The sequence below is a fragment of the Maylandia zebra genome, linkage group LG9 (assembly GCF_041146795.1).
Source record: "Maylandia zebra isolate NMK-2024a linkage group LG9, Mzebra_GT3a, whole genome shotgun sequence".
Taxonomy (NCBI): domain Eukaryota; kingdom Metazoa; phylum Chordata; class Actinopteri; order Cichliformes; family Cichlidae; genus Maylandia; species Maylandia zebra.
In genome coordinates, this window is record NC_135175.1 from 25,228,757 (window position 1) to 25,254,552 (window position 25,796).

Genomic DNA, 25,796 nt, shown 5'->3' on the forward strand with positions numbered 1-25,796 from the left:
AATGAGACAGGAAGAGAAACTCCACACAGACACAGAAGACACAGAAGAGAACAACACTTACTATTATAAAACAGGAAGAGAGTCAACTTAACGGGGAGACAAGAAAGGACAAAAAGACAAGTACGGAGACTAAAGGAACAGAATGGGAACAGAAAAGGGAATTATCTAATAAACGTGAAGTCATTGAAAACTAACACTAAGGGCAAAATGACTATAAATTCACATTGTTACAGAATAAAATTATGAAATTATGAGCCTTAAATGATTTTTAGTGATCCTAATAAAGGTTGCCCGTCCTTTCTGGGGGTCAAACTAAGGGTTTTCTGGAAATTTCCTAAGTCAAGATAAGTAAATTGTCGTTATTATTTTAACTTAATGTCATATTGCGCTTTGATCTGCGTAAAATGTGAAATAGAAATATAAGAAACAGAAAACCTTTTATTGTTTTTAATGTTTATTTTCCCACGTACATTTATTTATATTAACGTCATAAGCATCATAACGGAACGACGCCGTCACAGGCCTGAAATGTGATTTATAGTTCACGCAGGCGCAGCAACTTCTGTTTGAAGAAAACGGCGACAGCTGCCAAAAGTTACCTAGATTAAACCGGAATTAGATTGGTGTAACTTCAAAATAAAGGTGCACGATGCAGTATAGAAACAATCAAGTCCTTTGTCTCACTGCAGTGTCACGTTTTTGATTATTTTTCTTGCTTTAAGCTTCAAGATGTCATGCATCTAACGTGACCGTGGCAAATGCACGAATTTGGTGCGAAATTGTTTTAAGTTGAAAGTCTAGCCGGAAGTTGAAATGCTTTTATTTCTGGAGTGTTGACACCGGCTTGAGCACACGTAGAGTTTGGGGTCGAGTACCAGGCACCGGTAAGTAATTAAGCTGTAATCTGTGTGTGAGTGAGCGCTTCACACGACTTTAGCTTTATGAAAAAGCATCTTTTTTTCGCTCAGAGCGGCGTAATTTTGAAGTCAGTTAACGGGTTTCGACCGACGTCTTGTTCTGCTGTGTAGTGAAGAAGCGGAGCTGACAGCCAGTCAACTGCCACACATGCAGTCAAGTGTCCGTTACCTCCGCCGGTGGATGACTTAGCTTTGTTTCCCAGCTTGTTAACCAGGTAATGTGAAAAAACAAAGAGGAAGGGGGGAAAGTGGTAGAAATGTGGTCGGACTGAGAGTTTTTGTTGATGTCGTGGGAGTTCCTCATCCCATAGACTAGTGCTTTTCACCTCCTGACCAAAGCCACGCTGGTGATTTTGTTTTAAGAGCTAGGATGTTGTTTCACGTTGTGTCATCAGGAAGGACAGACGGCTTTAAACACAGCAGTGAAGGGAGTGGACGTGTGGTCGGTCTTATTCATTCATTCATTCATTCATTCATTCATTCACTCACTGGATCAACAGGAGCATTATTGTCTCTCAGGTCATAAGGGGAATAGTTAATCCAGATGTCGTCAGTCTGGTTATCTTCCTGTTAATACATTAATCAGTTATTAAACGAGGCATGCCAGCACTGGTTAGGAGCTGTAACAAGCCGTTTCATCCTATTTTGGTTATTTGTTGTGTTAATCATACACCCAAAAGTTATAAAGTTACAGACTACAACGGTTCTTTCTTTTTTTAAAAAAACATGATTACAGCTGTAAAATGACTGCTGTGTGAATTTAAAATACCACTGAAGAAGCCAGAGCTTTTTATTCCTTTTAAAAAAAATGATGTTTAATATATGCACACATGTTGTTTTGCTCTCCTCTGATCTCCAGGGGTCTCTCTGTCTGCCCATCTGCCAGCTTATTCATTCTTTTGTAACACTGAACACTAAGTGTCTCTGTTCTGCCTCTTAGAATAATGGTTTTTAGTTAGGGTGGAGGAGAACATTCTGTAATAAAGACAAATTGTCAGTTAGAGTAAAAAGAAAAACACATAGTCAGTTAAAAAAAAAAGATAATACTGTAAGGACAGTAAGAGGGAGATATATTTAAAAAAAAAAAAAGATGGAGAGGAGAGGAGATAACAGCAGGTTTAAAAAAAACCAAACATTGTTTTTAGAAGTGGTTTGGAGCAAGTTGTAGATTTTGCTTTATCTTCTCAGGAAGGTCACTCCAAAGCTGAGATTCCTGATGACGAAAGCACGGTCAATCGGTTTTATCATTCTGTTACATGTGCATATAAATTTATAGATAAAGGTTCAAAAGAAACATCAAGACTTAATGTTTAGGAGGGAAAAAAAGTTTAATATTAAATTTTATTTTATTTTTTTTTTCTTTTTGCCCCCACGTGGCGTGGAGCTTTGGGAACATGACCGTGAACGCACATAGGATAAGACATATTCTCAATACACACTCTGTAGACATTTTATTAGGTACACCTTGCTAATACTGGGTGTGCCCCTTCAGAATCACCTTAATGCTTCATGGCATAGATTCGACGAGGTGCTGGAAACTTTCCTCAGAGATTTTGGTCCATGTTGACTTGGTAGCATTACACAATTGCTGCAGACATGACAATATGAATATCCTGTTCCACCACATTCCGAAGGTGCTCTGTTTGACTGAGATTTGGTCACCGTGGAGCCCATTTCAGTACAGTGAACTTATTGTCATGTTCAGGAAACCAGTTGGGGTGATTTGAGCTTTGTGACCTTGTGTGTTGTCATGCTGGAAGCAGACATCAGAAGATGAACAATCTGTGGTTGGCAACAATACTCAAGAAGGCTGTGGTGTCTAAACAGGCTCAGTTAGTGCTAAGTGACGCAAAGGTGGCCAATAAAAGTATCCCCCCCACACCATTGCACTAGAAGCCTGAAACCTTGATACTTGCCAGGATGGATGCTTGAAATAAATTCAGATTCCACAATCTGAATGAGATCAAGGCAATATGCAAGATCAGTTAAACTTTGCTTTTCTACAGTAAGAGTCTGTTGTGGCCAGTGCCATCCTCCATGCCCCTGCATCCTAGGGCCACAGGTTGAAGGTCACAGAGGCCAACAGACTCAATAAACTGATCCCGAAGGCCAGTAATGTGTGGGGATGAAGCTGGAGTCTCTAAAAGTGGTGTCAGAGAAGCAGATGTTAGCCAAGAGATGGGCAAATGCTAGACGATACCTCCTGGCCAGTCATAGGAGCACGTCCAGTGAGAGCCTGAGATTACCAAAATGCAGCATTGAACGACACCGGAAATCATTCCTGCCTCTGGCTATCTCTCTGTACAGTTCCTCCATCTAAAGTACAAGTACACACTGCAATAGTTGCACTTAAATCTGCACATCCTCTGCAGAGAGAATAACAAAGTACAGTATGATAAGAGTTATCCAGCCTTAGTGAGTCTGTGTGAACTGTGAACTGTAGCCTCAGTTTCCTGTTCTTAGCTGACAGGAGAGGCATTGAGTGGGTGCTGCCAAGGTTTGGCATGTTGTGCATTCAGATATGCTCTTCTGCATCCCTTGGTTGTAACGAGTGTTTGAGTTTGTTGATTTCAGAAGCTCTACTAAGCATTTTTGCTCAGAACTTCCACTTACTGGATAGTTCCTCTTCTGACAAGTCTCTGTAAACTCTAAAGATGGGTGTGTGGGGAAAATCTCAGCCGATCAGCAGTTTCTTGGGTATTCTCTTTAGACACCACAGCAAGAAATTACTGAATGATTTCTGAAGTTATTACACAACATGGCGGCAAATGGCCATGTCCCACTTTTGAAATTTGGCCTGTGCCAATGTTCAAATGAACAGTTTTGTTTAATTTAGCTTGTTAAGCAAGTCTGTTCAAGAAAATGTATATCTTTGTTGTTTTAAAAAAGACAAACTGCTCTAAAAGTTTTACATTGATTTGAGGCAACAGATACCCCGCCCCTGCAGTCAAGTTCTGGCTAGAGCCAAAAGGAAATCAGCAGGTAATAAAATAATTTCTGTAATCAGTTTTGTTAACTGGGATTTAATTTACTTAAGAATAACAGACATCTAGGCTTATCAGATTATGAGAAATGACAGAAAAATGGCATATTTCTGCCAAATAAGACACAATCTGGTCATTCTTTCATTTGTATTCCCATACCGTGAGATAATTCTGAGGTTTGAGGAAACAGCATAGAAAAGCATTAATGCGTATCATTTGATGCTGTAGCCTGTAAGAAACATCTACCGTTTCTGTAAATGGCTCTCATGCGGTGGTTGCACATGACAAGAAGAGAAATGTTGAATGGCGCTTTGTCATTAGACGTGAGGTTATGTTGCCTTAGACTAATTACTGGAACGTAGCATTATTTATGTTGTAGTGCCACTTGTGAGTTTCCTGCTGCGGCAGAGCATGTGATGCAAAAGAGGTCTGAATCTGATTTTATCTGGGGAAACAAAGACACAGGAGGGCTCGGTTACAAGTAACATAGTTTTGTTTTTTTTGTGGAAAAAACAAAGGAAACAGTGATGCTCATATCCAGTGTTGGTCAAGTTACTTGAAAAAAGTAATCACTAACTAATTACCGATTACTTCCCCAAAAAAGTAATCCTGTTACTTTACTGATTACTTATTTTCAAAAGTAATTAATTACTTAGTTACTGATTACTTTTTAAAAACATGATTTACAACCTGAATAGGTGATAAAGCGATAGATCTTTCAGCCCAATTCTACTTTTTCTGCATAATCCATCATACAAAATGTAATCAAATGGAAAAGTCTTTTTTTAAAACTTGTTTTATTAGTTTTAACCTTTTAACTTTATGCATCAAGCAAAATTTTAATTATATGCAACATTCTCTGACTTGAAGAAATTTGTTTAACATTTACCGGTAAACTTATTTTCTGCACATTCCAGCACATAAATTTTTTTTTGTGTGTGTTTACACTCACTCTTTCAAATAGATGCAAGTAAAACACAGCAGAAAATAAATAAAATCAAAGACTCAGCGGTCCTGTTGCTCTATTTTCACCTGTAAAGCAGGAGTAGGGTAGGCGGAGGTTTACCCTGGTGCAGGTGTGCCACAGCGGTCAGTTGAAGAACCTGCGAGTTTCTGAGTTTCCCATTACGTCGTTGCGCACTCGGTGCTTGCTTGGAAGTTTAGGGGGGGGGTTTCACTGTAAAAAGAAGTTTTCTTCCCACGCACAACGGACACTAATGTTTTTGTCACTTTTTATGGAATCAAACTCAAAGTAAAGTCAGTACTTCCACGCTTTAAACGCTGCACGCTCATACTCTCTCCCACAATCGATATGTGATCCATTGTTGATCTGCACACAGCTGGTGTCACAAACGTTGCACTCGCTTACGTCACCGTCATGAGACGTACTCGCAAAAAAATCACGGTTTTAGTAACGCAGTAATGCAGCGTTCCTACGGGAAAGTAACGGTAATCTAATTACTGTTTTTACAATAGTAATCCCTTACTTTACTCGTTACCTGAAAAAAGTAATCGGATTACAGTAACGCATTCTCTGATATCTGAGGTTACGGTAAATACAAACTTAACTTGCTTTTAAAGTGGACCTGTACCTATTACTATGCTCTTCCTTATTTTCTGTCATACATGCAGGGTGTTACAATAGTGCATGCATGTATTAAATATTAAAAACTTTGTGCTTTATGTCTAGTTTAAAACACTTTTGTCTACTTTTGCCTCGTTATGATGTCACAGAGAGTGGATATTCCTTATATGGTCATCTCAAGTACAAGGCTCTGGCTCCAAGCAAAAAAGCCACATCCATCTGCTGTTTAAACCTCAAGTTTGTGAGGGGCAGCCAATCAGAAGAAAGCTAAAATAGCTTGTTTCAGAGAGTGGATGAACAGTGGATTATTGTGGATTGTGACTAATGCAAAACTACTCTAGCAAAGTCTAAGGAGGCAAAAATGGGCAACATCCCTTTTTAAATTCACTGTCAGTAAAGCGTTGCAACAGAAACTAATGAGGAAAAATCCATTTTGGCTTGTTTTGTTTCTGGTTTCCACAGATTATGTTGCAGAAAATAAGATAATTTATGCAAGAAAAAAGAGAAAGAAACCCCATCTTAGTCTATCATCTGTTTGGATTCATAAATGGATAGGTGTAATTTCAAGTGAATTAATAACTCATGATTATTTGCACCATTTGAAATCCCCATCTTGGAAACCAGGACCGTGTATTTTGTCTAATGGATGTAAGGACACATGTCCTCTGGCAGGATGGAGGAAGGATGTCTCTTCTGCTGACTCACCAGTATAATCTCTGTGCACTGCAGGTTATTTGAGGAGATATTTTTATTTTGATGCAAGGCCAATACACTGGCTAAACTGATTATCGTTTCCAATAATTAAGTTTAAGTGATATAAACCACAGTGATGCTTTTTTCCCCCTTATAACTGTTCAAAACCTGAGGGCTAGATGGAGGAATGTGAAATGTTTGTCTTGGTCAATCTGAACTTATTTGATCTTTGAGAAAGAAAAAAATAAATAAATAAAATTCCCGAGTCCTTCGATGTCCTTTTGTCCCATAAAGCTCTGCAATGCTTGAACACTTATCAGTGTGATCAGTCTCAGCTTTTATTTGTTTTCCTTTGCTTCTGTGAAATATGTCGAACAGACTTATTGCGAGCTGGTTTGACAACAGCAGCGTGTTGTGCTTTAGAGGAAAGGGGGGAAAAAATGCTGAAGGATAAATATTTGAGCAGAGCGTCTCCACATTCCTTTTGTGAATTGCTTGGTCATGCAGAAGGGGAGGAAGGAAAAGTGGGGGGGGATGAGCTGAACGTTTTTATCAGAGCATGGCAGACACTGGATATCTGCTCTGATGCTGATTTGTAAGGAGTGAAAAATGTAGATATTAGTGAATCAGAAGGATGATCTTTTGCAAATTAGTTAATATGAACACACTGTTTTAATCTCCTAGGATCTGGCGTCCAAATATGGGGACATCACATTTGGGGTTGTCTAGACCACAATACTAAATTTTGCTCTTGCAAATTGCTTTCAAATGAGCCATATTGCTCAAAGGCGCACAATTGTTGTTTCTTATTTTGTTTTTGTAAATAAAAAGTTTTGCACATCATTATTCAATTGTGACTTTATAGTGTTCTATCGAACACTATAAAGTCACAATGGGAAAGAGAAATAAAAAAATGCATGCCATAAAGAGTTTGGGTCTTAGGAGGTTAACTAGAGTTGTCAGGTTATGTGTTGAAGTTCTCTAACCCACCACCATCAGTGCTACGCCTGATGATTCAGGATAGTATACCAAATGTTTATAATTAATTTTCTATAAAATCATGATCATAACTAATTTGGTCAGTAACAAGCTTGAGATCATTTAACGCAATTATTTACAGATTCTGGAGAAACTGCGTATTTATTATACATAAACAAGTTATCTTCTCAGTTAAACTGCTTTCCACTGTATGGAGGGCAGTTCAACTGAAAAACCTGAATGAATAAATAAATAGCTTAGTGAACTGAACAGCCACAAATGGATGCCAATGTGAATATGGATTTTCAGACTGCAGCAACGATAAAAGAAAAGGATGTGGCACTGTAATTATTTTATCTTGATTTTCTTGTGTTGGGCATCAGTCACACGGGCCTAGAGACCGGTTGGCGATCCCTTGCACAAACTCAGGTCATTGGTTAAAAAAAAGGGACAATTTGTAATTAAAATAATAGTCATAACAAAAATGATAATTGCACAGTCCCAATCTAATAAGCCAAGTAGGGTAGTGGAGCTTTTCAGCCACTGCACCTCAGATGTAAATATTTTGTAGAGTTGATTTAATGGAGGCAGACACCTAAACAAGGTAGATAAAATGACAAAAATCTCACATCTTTGCCTCAAAAAGAAACAAGCTCATTGATGGACTTAGCTTATTTTGGTTTTCATGTGACGTATGACCCTGAAGGTAAGTGCGTCATGGACTAAAGTAAAACAGTATGTTGGATGTGCCACGCAATGCTCAATTACATGGGTGGGAACTAGTGTGTTAGCGCAGTTTGCTCGTTAACGTGTTGGCCGTCCAGCCCCACGCACGGGGCGATCCGCGGTAGCTCGTTAACGGAGATTTGCCGTGTTGTGGCGTTAACGTCATTTCAACGAGATTAACGCTGACAGCACTAGTGGGAACACAACGAATATGACTGCACATTTACTCCGACGCCATCCTAGTGCAAAGACAAGTGGAAGCAGACAAAAACAACAAGCACAGATGCTACAAACTTTACCCGAGTCATTTAGACAGCCGTTAGCATATGATTCTCCTTATGGGGACCTGATATGTTTAATATGCTGCTGAGAGTATAGCCCAGAAGAAGCGTATAGTATAGCTTTTATTTTGGAAAGAGCCATTTCTCTGTAATAAACTCTCTTTTCCAAAGATGAGTGATTCCTCAATCAGATTTATGTTTTTATTACTTTGTTGTTTCAGCAACATTAAATTTAAAAACTGTACTTTTGAGTTAAATATATATTTATAATTTTAATAAATGACAAATTAAACGGGCATGAACATTTTTTTTTTTTTTTTTTTTTGTATCAAAAAAAATCGAACCTTGACACTAGGGCTGCCACAAGCGATTATTTTGATAGTCGACTAGTCACCGATTATTTTTGCAATTAGTCGACTAATCAGATCATCATCCACTGGACGTAAAACGTACAGCTTATTGCACCAGCAGCATCTGCTCTTATATAACTATCATTAGCTTACAGCTTTAAGTGTTTAAGGTCTGTGCTAACTAAAAATAAAGACAAGATGGTAGTTTATTAAATTTTAATGAAATTTGCAGATTGGTTCAGTGAAGTTTAATAAACTCCTTGCTATCTAAAATATAACAGGACACCGGAGTAAATTCTGGAGCATCTCACACTTCTGATAATCAGCTGTCTGCTTGACGTTTATTCAGCTGTGTAAAAACTATAACTTTAATCTCAGCCAAACCGATTTACTCAGGAACAAATAAAATACTAAAAAAAGCCAAACAATAACATTGTTAAGTTATCTAAGTGACTTATATATATTTAACCTGAGTAGCGAAAGACGGCGGTGGGTTTGAAAACGATTTGCCGGGAGTCCGGTGTTCTCACGCTCTAGTTAGCCTTGCCCCCGGCTCGCTATCGAGCTAGTGGGTAACAGACGTCTCCGAAAACGTCGGAGCGCTTTTGAAAATATTTGGTGTCTTGATAAACTGAGCAGATATTTGAGGTTTACACAGTTACATTCTCGCCTGAAAATATGTTAAACGTTTATTTTGTAACCCAGAAAGAATAATAAGAGTAAAATTAAAACTAGCTAGCTGCCGCCATTGTTGGAAACTGAGCTGGGCTGCGCTATGAATTCTGGGACACAGTTTCTTCTTCTTCTTCGGGGTTTAACGGCAGCTGGCATCCTTGTACATGCAGTGCTGCCATCTTCTGTTTCAGTCCGTTATTACACTCTTAAATCCTGCTATTATTCCTGCGTCTTTTGGGATCTTACAAAGCTTCAAACGACGCGTCGACTATTAAATCAGTCGTCGACGATTTTGATAGTCGACGTAATCGTGACTAGTCGACTAATCGTGGCAGCCCTACTTGACACCAAAGTATCGAACCGAACCGTGAATTTTGTGTATCGTTGCACCCCTAACATTCTGCTACATGTTATGCTGAGAGTGCAATAAGCAATAAAAAGAGAAGCTGGACAAACTGAGTATTATATCCTCTCTGCATTATCCCAAACCCATTTTTCTGCATTGTTTTTTTTGGTAATAATCTATCACGGGTTTGTAGCTCTTCATGTTTGTTTTACCTTCCCCTTGCAGATAAACAAGCATGCTGCTTTTTCCATAAACATATTAATCCTGAAAAATGTATCTGAACCTAAACACTGTTATTTTTGTCTTGTTTATTATCTGGAACCATGACGTTGGCTTGCTTGGCTGTTGCTCAGCTGTTGCTCGGCTCTATCCTGCTATTTTGCATTTAATTATCATTATGTGATTTGGCTGTAGACGTTGGAATGTGCATTGTTAGGCCTGCTGTCCTGTTACATTAAAGCTCATTAAGTTGTCTGCAGATTGTAGTTTATTGGGAGCATCTAAACCAGACTAAATATGATCTGGTTTGACATCCTTTCTGTTCCTCTTGGATCAATCTTTGCCTTCATCATCCTTTCCCAAGCAAACACAAGTTCAAATTTCATTCATTTTCTCAGTCTGGCAAAGGTTTCCCAAGTTGTGTTGCCAGCCACACAAAAGTAATCACATTACGTTGTTTCCCAAGAAATGAATAAATGGCTGACTTGTATTTGGCATAGTGTGAGATCTCTTTTAGGGCTTTGTTTTGGGTCTGGGAGTCCAGGGGATATTTTATTCCCGCGCCTTTCTAAGTCTCAGGACAATAAGTGGTTATTCTAAGTGCACCGGGTCACAGCTTCACAATTGCTGTTTTTCTGCAACCTGAGCAGCCCTTGATGCAATTTTGAGAAGGAGAACCACACCCTAAGACTACTGGAGCTGGATAGGACCGGTCTCGGGCGGCTCCAACTCGTCTTTTCTCCATTATTACACTGTGTGCCTCCCCCCCCTTTATATTACTATGTGTAATCCAGCATTGTAATTACATTGCTGCAGACAAGGTGCTTTATCTCAGTATTCACTGAAGTAGAATACGAGAGAACCTTCACTGTGCTAGCTCAGTGGTTTTATTACAATCTGATATGGGTACTTTGAGACCAATACCACAATTGCTGTTGGAGGCTGTTAGAGCTGCAAAAATCAATATCTTTTTAATAACAGAGGATGAAATGGGTGGATAATATGAATACTACCCTTTGGCTCTTTATGGCTTTTTTAACATTTTTATTGTTTTTACTTTTTAAGCTCGTTGTTGTGATTTTCAAGCTTGTGACTGGTTGTTTTGACTCCTTACAAACTAATATCTAGATATAAGATGAAAACATAGACACGTATTTTACTTTGTATGTTTATTAGAGGCTTGCTACTTCCTGTTGACTGTTTTTTTTTTTTTTTTTTTTTTTTTTTAAGGAGGAGGACAAAGAGTGGAAGCTTTTGTTAATACATCTCTTTTATCTCTATAAACGGGGAATAAAGGTCAAACAAGGATAAAAAAAAAAAAAGACCTATTTCATGTTGATTGAATGCATTGTTCAGTTTCCATGCCTCCTATTTATAGCAGACACATTAAGTCTTTGCAGCCTTTTCTAACTTGCTGAGTCTTGGGTTGTTTCGGTTTTGTGGACACTGATATTCTTCAAGTAGAGCGAAGACTTGCGTCTGTTTTAGCCTGCCGCTGTGTCTCGTATACCCTAAGCCTTTCTGAGGTATGTGAATGCTTGAGAGATGATTGCGTTCTCTTTTCTGGAGGTGAGGACGATAGACTGGCTGGGACTCAGCAGTCTCTGAAATCTCTCGTCACTCCAAAGACAGGTGCTGTTTCAGCTGTAAGCACAGCCATTTTCTGCCTGAACCCTCTGATGGGAGTTTGATATAAGATGTGCATAGATTGACTGAGAGCAGCTGTTCGCTGTGTTAGACTGGAGCTCTTCCAGTGACTTTGTGCGCATAACAAGCATAGTCATGCTGAAGTCTCTAGACCGTGCCAAACCCTGAGTGAAGCTGGTGTGGCCACTGGGCTGTGAAGAGATGTCTGCATGTTACAAAACTCAGGAGTTGGCGGGGTCACTTCTAAACTGCTGAGCTATTTTAGGCTAAAACACTCGGAGGCAACTGAGTGAACGCTATCAACACACCAGTGCCAAATCGCCATAGAGATCCACAGGCAGGGCAGCTGTCAGAGGTATACAGCTTCATCGAGGTCAGTCTGCATTAGAAGGCAGCACAAGGGGTCTGACTGCTGTAGTGAACCTCTGTGTTAATGCATAGTCTTTGCAAGTCCAGCCTCAGCTGCATCACTTCAGTGTGTTTGTGTGTTTTTATGACTAAGAATATTGCCTTGTGTTAAACTTGAGTGGAGAAAAGAATTACAGGAAGCTGAGGGGAGTTTTCCGAAATGCGTTAACACTAACACTGCGTTAAGGCAGCTTGTTGTCGTGCAAGAATTCTCGTCAAATGTCATTTTTGTGTTTGCTTTCATGTTTCGACCGAAGTACAGATTTCTTTATTTAGTCCAGCTTTTGGGCCAAATCTGGCTCGGTATATTAACCTAACATTAACTTGACATATTCTGTGCAGGTTGGTGATGTGATGTAAGCTTCTCATTTGGTGGTTGCGGTTAAGAAATGACTACCTGTTGTCAATGTGTGTATGAAGTCGCACCTTTTTAGAGCTGGCCACAGTGGATAATGCTATTATTATTGAGGAAAGCCCCAGACTTTGAAGTGGCTTTAATTTTAGCTTTTTTCCCCCGCAAGATATGCATGTGACTCTGAAGTGAGCTTACATCCCCGGAGACAAAAAACTATACCTCTCTCACACACACACACCCTCCGACTTCTGCTGGCGTTTGGTTTTTCTTTAGCCCTTAGGCTGATATAAGCTTTTGTGGAATGCAGTGCTTGATTATTTGGCGAATGGATAAGCAACTTGTTTAGATCACAGGGTTGTTCTTTGCTCGCTGCAAAACACAATTAATGTGGCGGCTTTTGTGACTTTAGGTGGGATTAATTGTGTAATGGTGTTGATTCTTCCATAACATGAGAGGATTTTTTTTTTTTTTTTTCCATTGCCAACTATGCTGCAAAGCTGCGGCAGGCCAGGGGAAAAAATAAAATAAAATAATACTTGTTTATTAATTTCAGCACCCACTGTTTACATGTTTAGATGAAAGCTATTACCCTTTAATAATTAAAGAAGAAAAGAAGAGCTGCGTGGCTGATCTGACGGGCGCTCTTTAGTGAAGCAGGTAGATGTTTAAAGAACAACATTTCAACATCTCATTTCTTTCTATTTTGCTTCCAGAGTTTCCTGTAATCATTAAGCTGACTTTAGCAGTAGACTCTGAAGGCTTAAAAAAAAAAAAAATTCCTTGCTCATTTACTCATTTTCAGTTCAGTCTTTGTAGCTGACTATTTGTATAGGAAGTGTTTTATTTATTTATTTTAGTATTTATTTATCTTTTTCTAAAGCCACTTAACACAGACCTATGACTCATTCAAGCATATAAAAGGCACCTGACTCAAGGGATGAATCAGTGTTGTGTCTACACACAAAAGTCAATTTAGATACAATTGTTTTGAATTGTATCTAAATTGTATCTTCAGGCACTGTCACAGTTGTTCCCACTTCTTTAGGTGATTCTATGAAAAATGCCAAAGATAACAGTTTTCGAGACATAAAACAGTGTTCACAGTGGAACGGTGCCTGTCAAAAAGCCATTCTTAAGGAAGGGAAGTGGGGAGGTTGAAGTAGTTGGTTAGCCAGCTATACATGAACTGGACTGAAAATGAACTGAACAAAACTGCATCCAATCATTGCACCTTTTTCTCATTTGCCTAGTAAAATCTAAAGAAATGAGGGGTGGCTTAACACATTCTCACAGTTCTGTAATAATTATTGTTATGCAGATATAACCATAGGGAACAACTAAAGCACTCTGTCTTCGCGTAAAACAACGTTTTAAATATATTTTTCAAACAAAATAAAGAAAGAGACAATGTGTTTTCAGCAGGGTCTGAAAACCAGGTGTGGGTGGCGAAGTAGAAACACCTGTAGTAAATAACCTGCAGAGGGAGCTAGAAATAAAAGCAGAAGTTTCATAGCCCAAATGAGAAGATGATAAACGATAACAAGAAAATAATCTGTCCAGTTCATGTCCCTCACAAATCCCCCTGTCATGTTCTTTGCCATCTTTGGTCACCTGTTAAGTTTGTATCACATGACTTTGTTTCACCCTTTTTAGGTTGAGAAAGAGATTTGTCATGGATATTTTGAGAACAAATACATGGGAAGCACTGTGTGCAAACCTCATGTGACTTTGATGCTTGAAAAACTGGAGAACCACAAAATATTCTTGTATGGTTTGACCGTTTACTGGGTCGACCAATTAAGAAACACTTAATTTATTAATTTATGTTTTTATTTATGTTTAATATTTACAGTTTACAGTTACCTACAGTGCATCTGGAGGGTTTACACAGTTTGTCATAAAGTGCATTCAATTCTTTTATCATCTAATTACAATGAGAAGTTTTTCTTTATTTTAAAGGAGACAGTTTGTTGTGAAACTTGGAGCTGAGCTCAGGTGAAACCTACCCTTATGAATGGCCCCTCAGATGCTAGATTAGACATGCAGTCGTTGTCCCCAGCAGTTGACGTCTACTGACTTTAGAAATCCCCTCATGTTTCCTCTCCAACTTTCACGAGTTTGACATTTGTGGTTTTGAAGTAAAGGTCTCTGCAACAATTTTTGGGTGGACTGTATTCAGATTTCCTTTACGATTACCTGTAATTGCTTTGGTGATTCCCCTCATGTTTCATTTAAAACATTAATCGGATATTAAACTGACTGGAAAAACAAACAGTATGTACACAGAGTGTACACCTACATTTGTTTTTCCCACCTTGGTTTGTTTATGCACAAAACATTAGTGTTAGTTAGCCGTAATATTGCCACAATTTCAGTGAGATAAAGGATGTGGGTCCAGGCAGATAATGAATATAGGATAGCAATGGTGTCTCAGCACGCAGCTGGACAACAAGTGAGAAAACATCATTAGTAACTTCCATGGTGCTTATTGGCTCATTGCTGGTCACTAATTACCCATAAGCCTTAGCTGTACTTTGTGTTGCCCATTGTAAACATGCTAGCATCCCCCAAACTGTTCCCCCCCCCCCCCCCCCCCAGCTTCATGCTAATATCAGTATGCAAACATGCCAGAAATATATTGGCTAATTTTGTTTTTATTAATTTAACCATTCAGTTTAACATGTTAGGATCATGCACAGTATAAAAGACGAAATTAGCTACTCTTACGTCACCCACTGGTTAGTGAAGTCCCGTTAGGCTTGAGTTGAGCATTTTCGGCATTGCCATCATGAAAATGACAAGAAGATCTATGACAATGACAGCAGGGACATGAGCAGGTTCTGGATAATCCTCCGAGCAACTGAGTCCATAAACCCAAGAGGAAAGTGTTCACTGACATCACAGAGCAAGTGTTTTCCCAGAGACGAAACCAAAAATCTTTTTGGCGAGGTCAGGCGTGTGCAGAGAAAGGGACAGTGGATGTTGAATATGGAGCTTTCAGCGTGAAAGAAAAGAAAGCCAGCAGAAGATTCATTGATGTAGTGGATGGGGTTCATGCAGAGGGTTTGTGTGACGGGAAGATGCTGAGGATGGGGCTAGATGGGGACAGATGATCTGCTGCGGTGAATCCTAAAGGGTTAGCATATTTAAGACACTTCTGCACTGTCTGTGAAAAAGCACAAAAACATAACCTGGAGGCTGGAGCCTGAGGATATATCTACAGTAACTCTTAAATAACACTTCAGCTGCTCAAAAGTATGTTTACCCTTCCTAACTTGCGTCTAATCATTGTTTTCTTTTTTTGGTGCGTGCCAATTATGGGTTATTTGAAATTTTAAGGTCTCTAAAATAAAAAAAGCATAACTAAATTGCAGAAAATCACTGTTTAGTTTTAGCTGAACTGGTCACAGTTAGTGGTAAGCAAATGCAAGTCTATGTCACAAAGGCAAAAAATTGTCAAAACATCCAACTCCCCTCGTTCGGTTTGTTGTAAAGAATGTAAAGAGAGATATCGATCGCCGCATTTCCACTTTCTGTGTGTGTGTGTGTGTGTGTGTGTGTGTGCGCGTGCGTGCAGGAGCCTCTGACTCAGTGCTGAATGGGTCCTAGAGTCACATGGCTACATGTCAGCAGGCTGGAGGAGGAAACGTAATCCCGAGGAGGAAGGCTGGCGTTATCAGTCTGTGCATGTTGGTCTGAGAGGGCATTCGGCTCGACGAGACACTCCACATCTCTAACACGCTCTCTCTCCTTCTTTTTTTTTTGTCTTCCTATCTGTCTCCTCTCCCTCTGTTTGTTTTCTCCCTGCACTCTGATCAGCCCCGGGTCTGTATTCACAGCAGAGTTCAGAATTGCACTACAATGTCTGCGGTGGCTTCTCTGCAGTAAAGCACACAAAGGTATGGTACAATCAATAAGCTTTTTTTTTTTTTTTCCTGCTTCTTTAACAGTTGCTAGGTTTTCAACTATTTGCATTTGTCACATTTGTATGTATTTTTTTTTACAGATTATTGATTTTGCCATTCATTTTTATTTGGTTTATTAATTCATTATTCATATGGGCTAGTGCTTAAAAGAGTAACCTGATCCGTTATTTGTCAAGTCTAATCCTTCCTGATAATGAAACATTTGAGGTGAGATTAGAGCTGACTCAGGGTTCAACCACAGTGATCTGTAGCCAGCTGTAAACAAATCAAAATATGCTCCACAGATTACACAGTTTGAGGAAGGAGGGAAAGTAAGGGGGTAAGAAAACCAAAAAAACAACAAAAAGCCCTTTAAATGATCTTTAAATGAGCTCTCTTGTTGCCCACTTGTGTTTCAGTAGCACAAACATGTTTTTCCAGTGTTGTAAATCCTAAATTGGTGCCTTCAAAGGACACATTTTAGGACTGGATTGCTTTCTAAGTGATGTGGTTAAATCAGAATTTGACCATTTGTGGCTACATCAAAAAACGATGTGATTTTTCTAAAGTGTTTGTCGCTTCACCCACTTTAGTTCTTTTTTATTTTTTTTGTTCTTTTTTTTTTTTTTAAATAAAAGGTTAATAGTATAATAGGTTAGCAACACAGTCGGTGTTTCAGGAAAAAAAATGGTGTTGTCTGTTCAAACCTGCACTGTCAGCTAAAGGAAAAGCTCTGTTCTTTAATGAAACCTCATACTTCTTCTTTCTTCCCTGTCATTGTCCTGCTTTCATAAATACAGGCCAGTGTATTGGTTGAGGTTTGGACATTGTGATCAAGCTTCTATTTCTGTGCACGGGCATTTTTATTGGCAGTGTGCACATTTTATTGAACTGTTCTTTAATTATGCTTTGTTTTTGATAGAATTTGTAGATGTGCAGGGAGACTGCGGTTGGCGCTCACGTGCCAAGCTGCCAACCGAAGCCGGGCCCGGCCGCGGCGTCTTGACAGAACGTTGGTTTAACGCACATGTGGGCTTTTGTCGTGGGTTTTCTTCTGGCTCATAACCTCCGTCCCGTCGTCTGACTGTCTCGTGTATTTATGAGGGCACGACATAGGATATTTTTAACCTTTTGCTTGCGATTAACACAAACGGTCAAATGACATCAAAGTGGAAGATGCACAGGTGCAGAATAAGCAGTTTGTAGGTCTGTATAAGACATTTTTGCTATTTTTCTGAGATTTTCTTGCGCCAAACCATCAGTACTTGACTCCTAATCCAGCGCTCTGTTTTCTATAACCTGCTGTCTTCAAGGATCCCATTTACCCATAAATGTGTCTGTGATATGCATCAGGTGGTAGGGAACTCTTCCTCACAGAAAAGTTTAAAAACATAGAGGGATTTCCATCAGGAATGGAAATTTACAACATACCACAGAGCCAAAGAGTCAGGTGCATTCATACACTTTGGGAGCGATGAGTCATCACAAAGTACACGTCAGAGATCCAAATAAAGAGAAAATGTCAAGCTCTCATCACTCTCCCACTCCGTTATCCTCTTCTTCTGAAAGTGGGATGCAGATCTTTGGAGATTTACAGATTAATCTGATGTGTAATTAAAAGCAAAGGAAGTGTTTGCTTTTGGGATTTATTGCAGTCTCGCGTTAGAAACTATAAAATAACATGTTACACGCTACACCCGCTTGTTTTCTGTAAAAATCTGATTCAAGTCAACACTGGGTGTGACCCCTTTGAAGGTAACCATAGGCAGACATAAGCATTAAGTACTTAATTTGTTTGAGGATCTTGAAGAACTGGCTTAATTTCTATTGTTTTTTTAGGCTGGGGCAGTGACTTCTCTAATAAGTAAGTAATCCCAAATTGACTGGATGATGCTGACATCAGTAGTCTCTGGGGGGGGCAGACCATCTGTTGCAGGGATACTTATAATCGTGGTCTTCCATTACATTGCTATATGCTTAGGGACACAGTCAAGCTGCACATGCTGAAGAAAAAGTGTAAATGTTAAATTCTCAAGCGGTAATCTCCTGGTTGGCACAGTGCTTGTATAATAAAAAGTATGAGAGGTAGATCTGGGTGAAAAATGTTAGCTGTGATTGATTTTATTTTTTATTAATCTGTATGCTTAGAATGAAAAACAAATCATCTTTGTACGTCACTTCATAAAAGATTAGGCTAGTGTCTTAATCACAGATGGCATGAAAGATGTCACTCATTGGTGTTGAAAGCTCAACTTTACTGTTTTCTTAAAGTTATCTTATATGGATGAAAGGCTGGAGTGCCATTTATCAGCTGAAGCTAGAGGGCTATATAGCAATCTGCATCTGTAATCTCTATGGGTGCAATGCATAGCTGTCCTCAGTAACAGGCTAATAAAACACTGAACACTTACCAGTCGGGGCACCTGTCAAGCAGAATGACATTTAAATTTAGATGTCAGGTGGAAGTTTTTTTTTTTTTTTCGTAAATGCATTAAAATGTTTTTATTACTTATAAATTACATTTAAATGTAAATGTGATTTTATTCATTTTATTTTTGCACCAGGTTATTTTTTTCCCAGCCAAGCTTTAGACGTTGTCCTTTGACCAAGACTTGCTATATTTACACAAAAAAAGGCATTCAAACAAGGCTGAGTCTTTAACAAATACAGATGAAAAGAGTTCAGGCTAAAGCAATTTAGTATTGTTTCTGAGTATGAAGTCTTTGGGCCTACTATAAATCCAGGCTCACCACTACAAGCCCGTCGATACAACTGCAAAGGCTCAGTAACACATAGGCTATTTTCGTTGAACGCAGCACATCAACAAATCCAACTACCATGCAAACCAAACAAGCTCCCAGGTGGCTAGAGCGCTTTTAAAATGAGCAATTCAGAATTTGACTAGTCATTGGAGCTAAGGAGGAGAGGCACCATGCAGGTTATTAGATTCACGTGAAAGGTCGGCATCCATTAAAGTATGGCGGTTAGTTAATGCACGTGGTGTGTTTACCTTGCATATCTGTAAAGGGTCCATTAATGTTATATTTGCATGGTTTGGATTGGTGTATGGTGCCATTCAAACAAGCCTTTTTCAGGGAAGGCCTTCCTCGTTCCAACAAGGTAATGCCAAACCACATTCTGCATGTGTCATCAGTCTCATTGCTGCTTACTGACCTTTCACCAAAATAAAACCTTTGGCACATAATACAAAGGAAGCCTGACTAGCTAATTAGCTAGAGTCCTATATTAAGCAATAACGGGAAAATTGGCTGGTAAAAAGTTTCCTCAGTTACCAAAAGTATTGTTCAAAGAAGAGGTGGTGCCTTAACTTAGCCTTTTATGAAACCTGTTGCTTTTTAATAGGTTTCAAAGTAAGAGTATACCTTTCAACAAAACAAAAAATTTACAATTTCAACATTTGCTGTGCGTCTTTGACTTCTGTTTAGTTTACACACATGGCACTAAAATTTCAGCTAATTTGGTTGCATTTGAAGCTTTGGACTTGTGTATGTGTGGATCAGACCTATTTTTCAGCTGCTAGAAAGAAATCTGGAAACCACTTGTTCCATTTCTTTCTATAAGTTTACAGCTCCTACTGACAGGCATCTGTCTGTTGCTGTTACCTTCTTCCTGTTTTCATACTTACTTCCTCCCTGAAGGAAAGATTTCCCAAAGCTTTGTGTTTGCACATTTAAAGGCTGTGACTAAGTCTAACACGGAAAAGTTTTCAAGCTTATAAAGAAAAAAAATTCCATCCTCCTCATCTAAGAAACTCTTTACAAAGTACCAGACTCGTGGATGACTCTTGGAAGACCTGATGGATTTCTTCCAGGTGGGAAAAGGAACATGCTGACCTCAGCACTTATCAGTGCCTTTTTCAGTTCCTGCACAAGGGACCCACCAGTTTTCTTTTGTTCAGTCCTCTAAGTGTACCTGATGTCAGACAGAGGACCATGTTGTTTCTTAACCTACCTGCTCGAAAAGGCAACTGCAGTCATTATTGTTTTCCTTTTCTGATCATTATTGTTATCCTAAAGGTATGATTACAGACGTGCCCTTAGGTGGATGAGCTGGTTCCCATAGTTTTCTCCCAGAATCCCAGGGTTTGGTAACTTTATCCCTGTGTAGCCAGCTCTGCCTCCTCCACTGTGGTGGGGTCTAGGTTTACTGAGAAAGTAATTTTCATGCACGCCCAAAGCTCAAACTCAGGCGGACTCTTTTATTACCACTGCCGCACGGATGGGATTATCTCAAACTATGCATGTAATTAACATTTGGTGCAGTGAAGTACTATCTTTGCTAAATCCATGTCCAAACAAAAGTTCAAGTCTGCCTCTTAAATTAAAATTTATATCATTGATTGTACTTCAGAGAAACCTCTATGAAATTGCTCACTGTGAACGAGGTCAGTGATATGATTGCGTTCAGGCACCAAGGAGGCTTATCATTTCTTTGATAGATGCTGTCAGAAAGCCAGCTTTGGCAGAACATGAACCCACAGAGGGCCCTCCTGCTGCTTTAATATTGTTTAAGGACTCTTTGGGTACCTGATATATACAAAAGTAACCAGTTTGCTTAATTTGGCTAAAGTTTCGGTTGATCTTTTTAGCCTGACAATATAGTTACATTTTACTGTAAAATGTAACCCCCCCCCCCCCCCCCCCCCCCCCCCCCCCCCCCCATTTATTGAGTTCTGTAAGTTAAAGTTTAATTGGGAGAATTTTTTTTTTTTTTTTTTTTTTTTCCCCAGGTGCTTAAGATGGCATCTTCAATTTCTTGCTTTCATCAACAGCCAAGGACATTCAGGGTGCACTCAGAAGAAGTCAGAACCACACCATTTCACAACTTTTGATTTAATAATGAAAAAGAAAATCTAATGAGAGATACAATTAATTTTGTACGTATTGTACCGAAAGCCCCTTCAATAACATTTTACACAATCTCTACCTATGATTACATGTGTACCATACGTGACGGAGACTCTGGAATGACGGAGGTTGGCTGAGGCACGTGCTGCCGCTTATCAAAGGCTCCTCTTCATAGTAGCATTAATGTTATCTGGCTCTTATCTTATCGAGCTGAATTGGTCAACGACCTTGAATGGTAGTTGGGAAGCTCTGCAGGGCTTCAAGGCAAGAATCAAATAAAAAGGAAAAGAAAGATGTAATGTAGTTCTCTGAAGTTGTTGCCTTTTTATGGCTCAAATATAATGTATTACATTTTTCTTCATCATAAAAGTGACCAGTTTAAGTCTGAAGAAACAAAAGGGCCTCCCCACCCCACCCACCCCCCGGGGTTAATTGACTAGGACAGTTCACTGTCTGACCTTGAAAAAAAGTGTAACGCTGACAATTTTCGTTTAAATCTCAAAGATAGCTTCGTCCTTATTCTTTCTAGATTTGTATTTGGTGGCTTTTGCACTCTTGTTCACCTTGAAGTTTTAAATCTGTCATCATGTGATCTAACTCCCTGATCTGCATCTGGCTCCAGGTTATGCTGCCCAAAAGCTGTCTGAGTCCCAGTGAGAAAGAGAAGGGCTAAAGCCACACCAGTCTAAACCAGCTTTCCAGCGCCTCTCCAGCAACGACTCTACTGCAGAGCCATGAGCAACCCCGATGCTCCCAGCCAGGTTACGGACGCCGTGGCTTCGGTTATTCACGGAGTAAGTACGCACGCCCACATGCACAAAAGCTTCAGCCTGCCCTATCAGGTCAGGCTACACCATCACTGGCTGCATGATAAAGGATATGAGATAGTGGCTCTGATTTAAAACCACATTAAACTAAACACATTGGCAGGACTTAGTCTTTCCTTAGTTTGGTCTTTTCCTATCAGTTCTCCTTGTGCTGGATTTATGCTGCATCAGCTTCCTCTGCCCTCTCTGGCATTGGAGTGTGTATTTTGGACAGTGATGTTCCCTCCCGTGCAGATCTAGTAACATCCAGTTCTCTGCCAACATACAGCAGCTCTGACTACAACATAAAAATGTTCAGGAACGCTCAGAGAGCAGCTCCTGTTGAAATCGCCCTCTTATTACAGCACTGGAAAATATCAGCAGGCACACAGTTAAATCTGTTTCCTTCCTCTTTTCTTGAAGTTGACGTTGTTGAAAACAGTGAAAACAATACTGGCACATAATGAGAGTTGATTGCGAGGCTGCTGGTGGAGCACGAGTTGATAAACATGGCTGGCAAAGGCCTGAGGGCAGCTGGTCAGTGGCCAAAGAAAGCAGAATTCCTCCACAGAGGTTCTCAACAAGGTCCTCTCGTGATTATCTTGCTGCAGCAGAAAATAATCACAATCCAGCCGTGAATACTCTCATATTGCTAGAGCTGATCCGTTTATGACTATGGTTTGTAAATTCCAGGCATACATTCAATTTCATACCAGGAAATATCAGGATTGCGGTTTTATTAACTGATTTACTCACCTTTCCCAGGAGCTCTATCTTTCCCAGAATGACAAGCCATATTTTTGATAACTTTACTGTGAATTATATGTGCAGCTAGGTAGAAATGGGAAAACATTTATTTCTGAATAACCAGTCATGAAGGCCACTACTGACTGAGAGTACACGTTCGTCTTCTGCCGTTGTTTTCAGTTTTTCACGGCAGATCCAATCGAGGAAATCCCACCTTGAGCCTAGCTTTGGACTTCATTTCAAATGTTGCAACTACTCGGGAACTAGACAAAGGTTGAATCACCAGGCATACACACTTCGAAGTCGAATCTCACTAGTTAACGCAGAGAATTAGAAGCATTTAGATGAAATTCGATCCACTAAACGCAATTACTGATCTATCTATTGAGATGTCTAATGATAAATACAGATATAGAGAGATAGATATAGATATATATTCCAAGGTGTTCCCAAGCCAGCTAAGAGATGCAATGTCTACTGTATGTCCTTGGTTTGCCTAGGGGCCTCCTCCCTGCAGGACGTGCTTGTTTCCCCTCACCTAGAATCAGAATCAGAATCAGAATACTTTATTGATCCCTGGGGGAAATTATTTTTTGTTACAGTGCTCCATTTTAAACCAACATTAAGACAAGACAGACAATACGCTAACTAAGAATAGTACAATATATACATATATATACATACATACATACATACATAAGTCACTTATAAATAAATATTTGGAAAAGAAACATGTGTAGTTGTAGCAGCAAACAGTGTGTTAAGTGGATGCGTTGTACAGGGAGATGGCCACAGGCAGGAATGATTTCCTGTGTTGTTCAGTGGTGCTTTTCGGTAATCTCAGTCTCTCACTGAACGAGCTCCTGTGACTGACCAACATGTCATGGAGTGGGTGGGAGGTGTTATCCAACATTGTCTTTATCTTGGACAGCATCCGCCTCTCCGACACCACCTTGAGGGAGTCCAGCTCCATCCCCACAACATTGCTGGCCTTACGGATCAGTTTATTAAGTCTGTTGGCATCTGCGACCCTCAGCCTGCTCCCCCAGCATGCAACAGCATAGAGGATCGCACTGGCCACCACAGACTCATAGAAAATCCTCAGCATTTTCTGGCAGATGTTGAAGGACCTCAGTCGCCTCAAAAAATAGAGACGACTCTGGCCCTTCCTGTAAAGTGCTGTGGTGTTTTTAGCCCAGTCCAGTTTATTGTCAATGTGTACTCCAAGGTATTTATAGTCCTCCACAATGTCAACACTGACCCCCTGGATTGAAACAGGGGTCAAGTGTTTCCTGGTCTTCCTGAAGTCCACGATCAGTTCCTTGGTCTTTGCCACGTTGAGCTGCAGATGATTCTGCTCACACCACGTGACAAAGGAGTCGACCACAGCCCGGTACTCTGTCTCATCATCCCTGCTGATGCATCCAACCACCGCAGAGTCATCAGAAAACTTCTGAAGATGGCAGGTCTCTGTGCAGTGGCTGAAGTCTGTGGTGTAGAGGGTGAAGAGGAAGGGGGAGAGGACAGTCCCCTGTGGTGCCCCTGTGTTGCTAATCACCTTGTCAGACACACACTGTGGGAGACGTACATATTGTGGTCTTCCTGTCAGGTAATCAACAATCCAGGACACCAGAGAAGCATCCACCTGCATCGCTGCTAACTTATCACCCAGGAGGGTCGGCCTGATGGTGTTGAAAGCACTGGAAAAGTCAAAAAACATGACCCTCACAGTGCTCGCCGGCTGGTCCAGATGGGTGTAGACACGATTGAGCAGGTAGATGATGGCGTCCTCTGTTCCGAGACGAGGCTGATAAGCGAACTGAAGGGGATCCAGATGTGGTCTTACTATGGGTCGCAGCTGGTCCAGGATGAGCCTTTCCAGGGTCTTCATGATGTGGGAGGTCAGTGCCACGGGCCTGTAATCCTGGGGGCCACTGGGACGAGGCGTCTTTGGTACAGGGACGAGGCATGATGTCTTCCACATCACCGGGACCCTCTGCAGACTCAGACTCAGCATAAACAGTTTATGAAAGACTCCACACAGCTGGGGGACACAGGCCTTGAGGACAAGGGGACTCACTCCGTCTGGTCCAGCAGACTTGCCTGAGTGAAGTCTCCTCATTTGCATCTCAACCTGGTATTGAGTGAAGGTGATGGGTGGGGGAGGGGTGTCAGGAATCTCACAGGAGGCAACATGTGAAGAGAGAGGCTGGCACAGTGGTGTGGCTCTGGATTCCAGGCTGACTGCAGGTGAGGTTGTGGGGGTGGGAGCAGACACTGTGGTGTCGAATCTATTGAAAAACAGATTCAACTCATCGGCTCTATTCTCACCTCCCTCAGCTCCCCTGCTGTTGGTTGGCCTGAATCCAGTGATGGTCTTCATGCCCCTCCACACCTCTCTCATGCTGTTCTGCTGGAGTTTCCACTCCAGCTTCCTCCTGTAATTGTCCTTAGCCTCTCTGATCTTGTCCTTTAGTAACACCTGGACCTTCCTCACCTCCTCTTTGTTGCCCCCTCTGAAAGCCCTCTTCTTGTTGTTGAGGAGGGCTTTGATGTCCTTAGTCACCCACGGCTTGTTTTTTGGGTAACAATGAACAGTCTGAGCTGGAACAATGGAGTCGGTGCAGAAAGTTATGTAGTCTGTGATACACTCAGTAAGCCCATTGATGTCCTCGGCGTGAGGCTCACAGAGTGTTTCCCAGTCGGTCACCTCGAAACAGCCCTGTAGTTCCGCTATTGCCTCCTCTGACCACCTCCTAACAGTCCTGGTGGTCACAGGTTCCCTCCTCACAATTGGCACATAGCGGGGGGTGAGGTGAATCAGGTTATGATCTGACCTACCAAGTGGGGGGAGGGAGGAGGAGCTGTATGCATCCTTGACGTTAGCATACAGTAAGTCTAAAGTTTTCTCTCCCCTGGTGGGACAGTCCACATATTGTTTGAATGTTGGTAGTGTATTGTCCAGTGATACATGGTTGAAGTCACCCGAGATCACAATAAAGGCACTCGGGTGCTGAGTCTGTAGCCGAGCTATGGCAGAGTGGATAGTGTCACATGCAGCTGTGGGGTTAGCAGAGGGGGGAACATAAACAGCCACCAAGATGACGTGAGAGAATTCCCTGGGTAAATAATACGGCCTGAGTCCAACAGCACACAGTTCAGTGTCCGGGCAACAAATCCTTTCTTTGATTGTTATGTTGGCAGGGTTACACCACCGGTTGTTAACTAAAACAGCAAGCCCACCTCCTTTACGCTTACCGCTAGCGATGCTGTCCCTGTCCGCCCGAACAGTGTGGAAGCCTTCCA

General features: G+C 40.7%; 1 protein-coding gene across 7 annotated transcripts in view; it reads left to right on the plus strand.

Annotated features, from left to right (window-relative positions):
• slc4a2b (solute carrier family 4 member 2b) overlaps nucleotides 1-25,796 on the plus strand; it is a 55,284-nt gene continuing 29,488 nt past the window's right edge. For 2 of the 7 annotated variants that reach the window (XM_076888217.1, XM_076888218.1), the window contains exons 1-4: nucleotides 766-884; nucleotides 969-1,132; nucleotides 15,742-16,063; nucleotides 21,560-21,731. In XM_076888217.1, the coding sequence (XP_076744332.1) occupies nucleotides 21,672-21,731 (60 nt within the window). In that variant the 5' untranslated portion in view covers nucleotides 766-884; nucleotides 969-1,132; nucleotides 15,742-16,063; nucleotides 21,560-21,671. Of the gene's footprint in view, nucleotides 121-765; nucleotides 885-968; nucleotides 1,133-15,741; nucleotides 16,064-21,559; nucleotides 21,732-25,796 lie in introns of those variants that run through there. The other 5 variants (XM_004551963.3, XM_004551966.2, XM_004551967.3 and 2 more) reach the window with 5 other exon arrangements.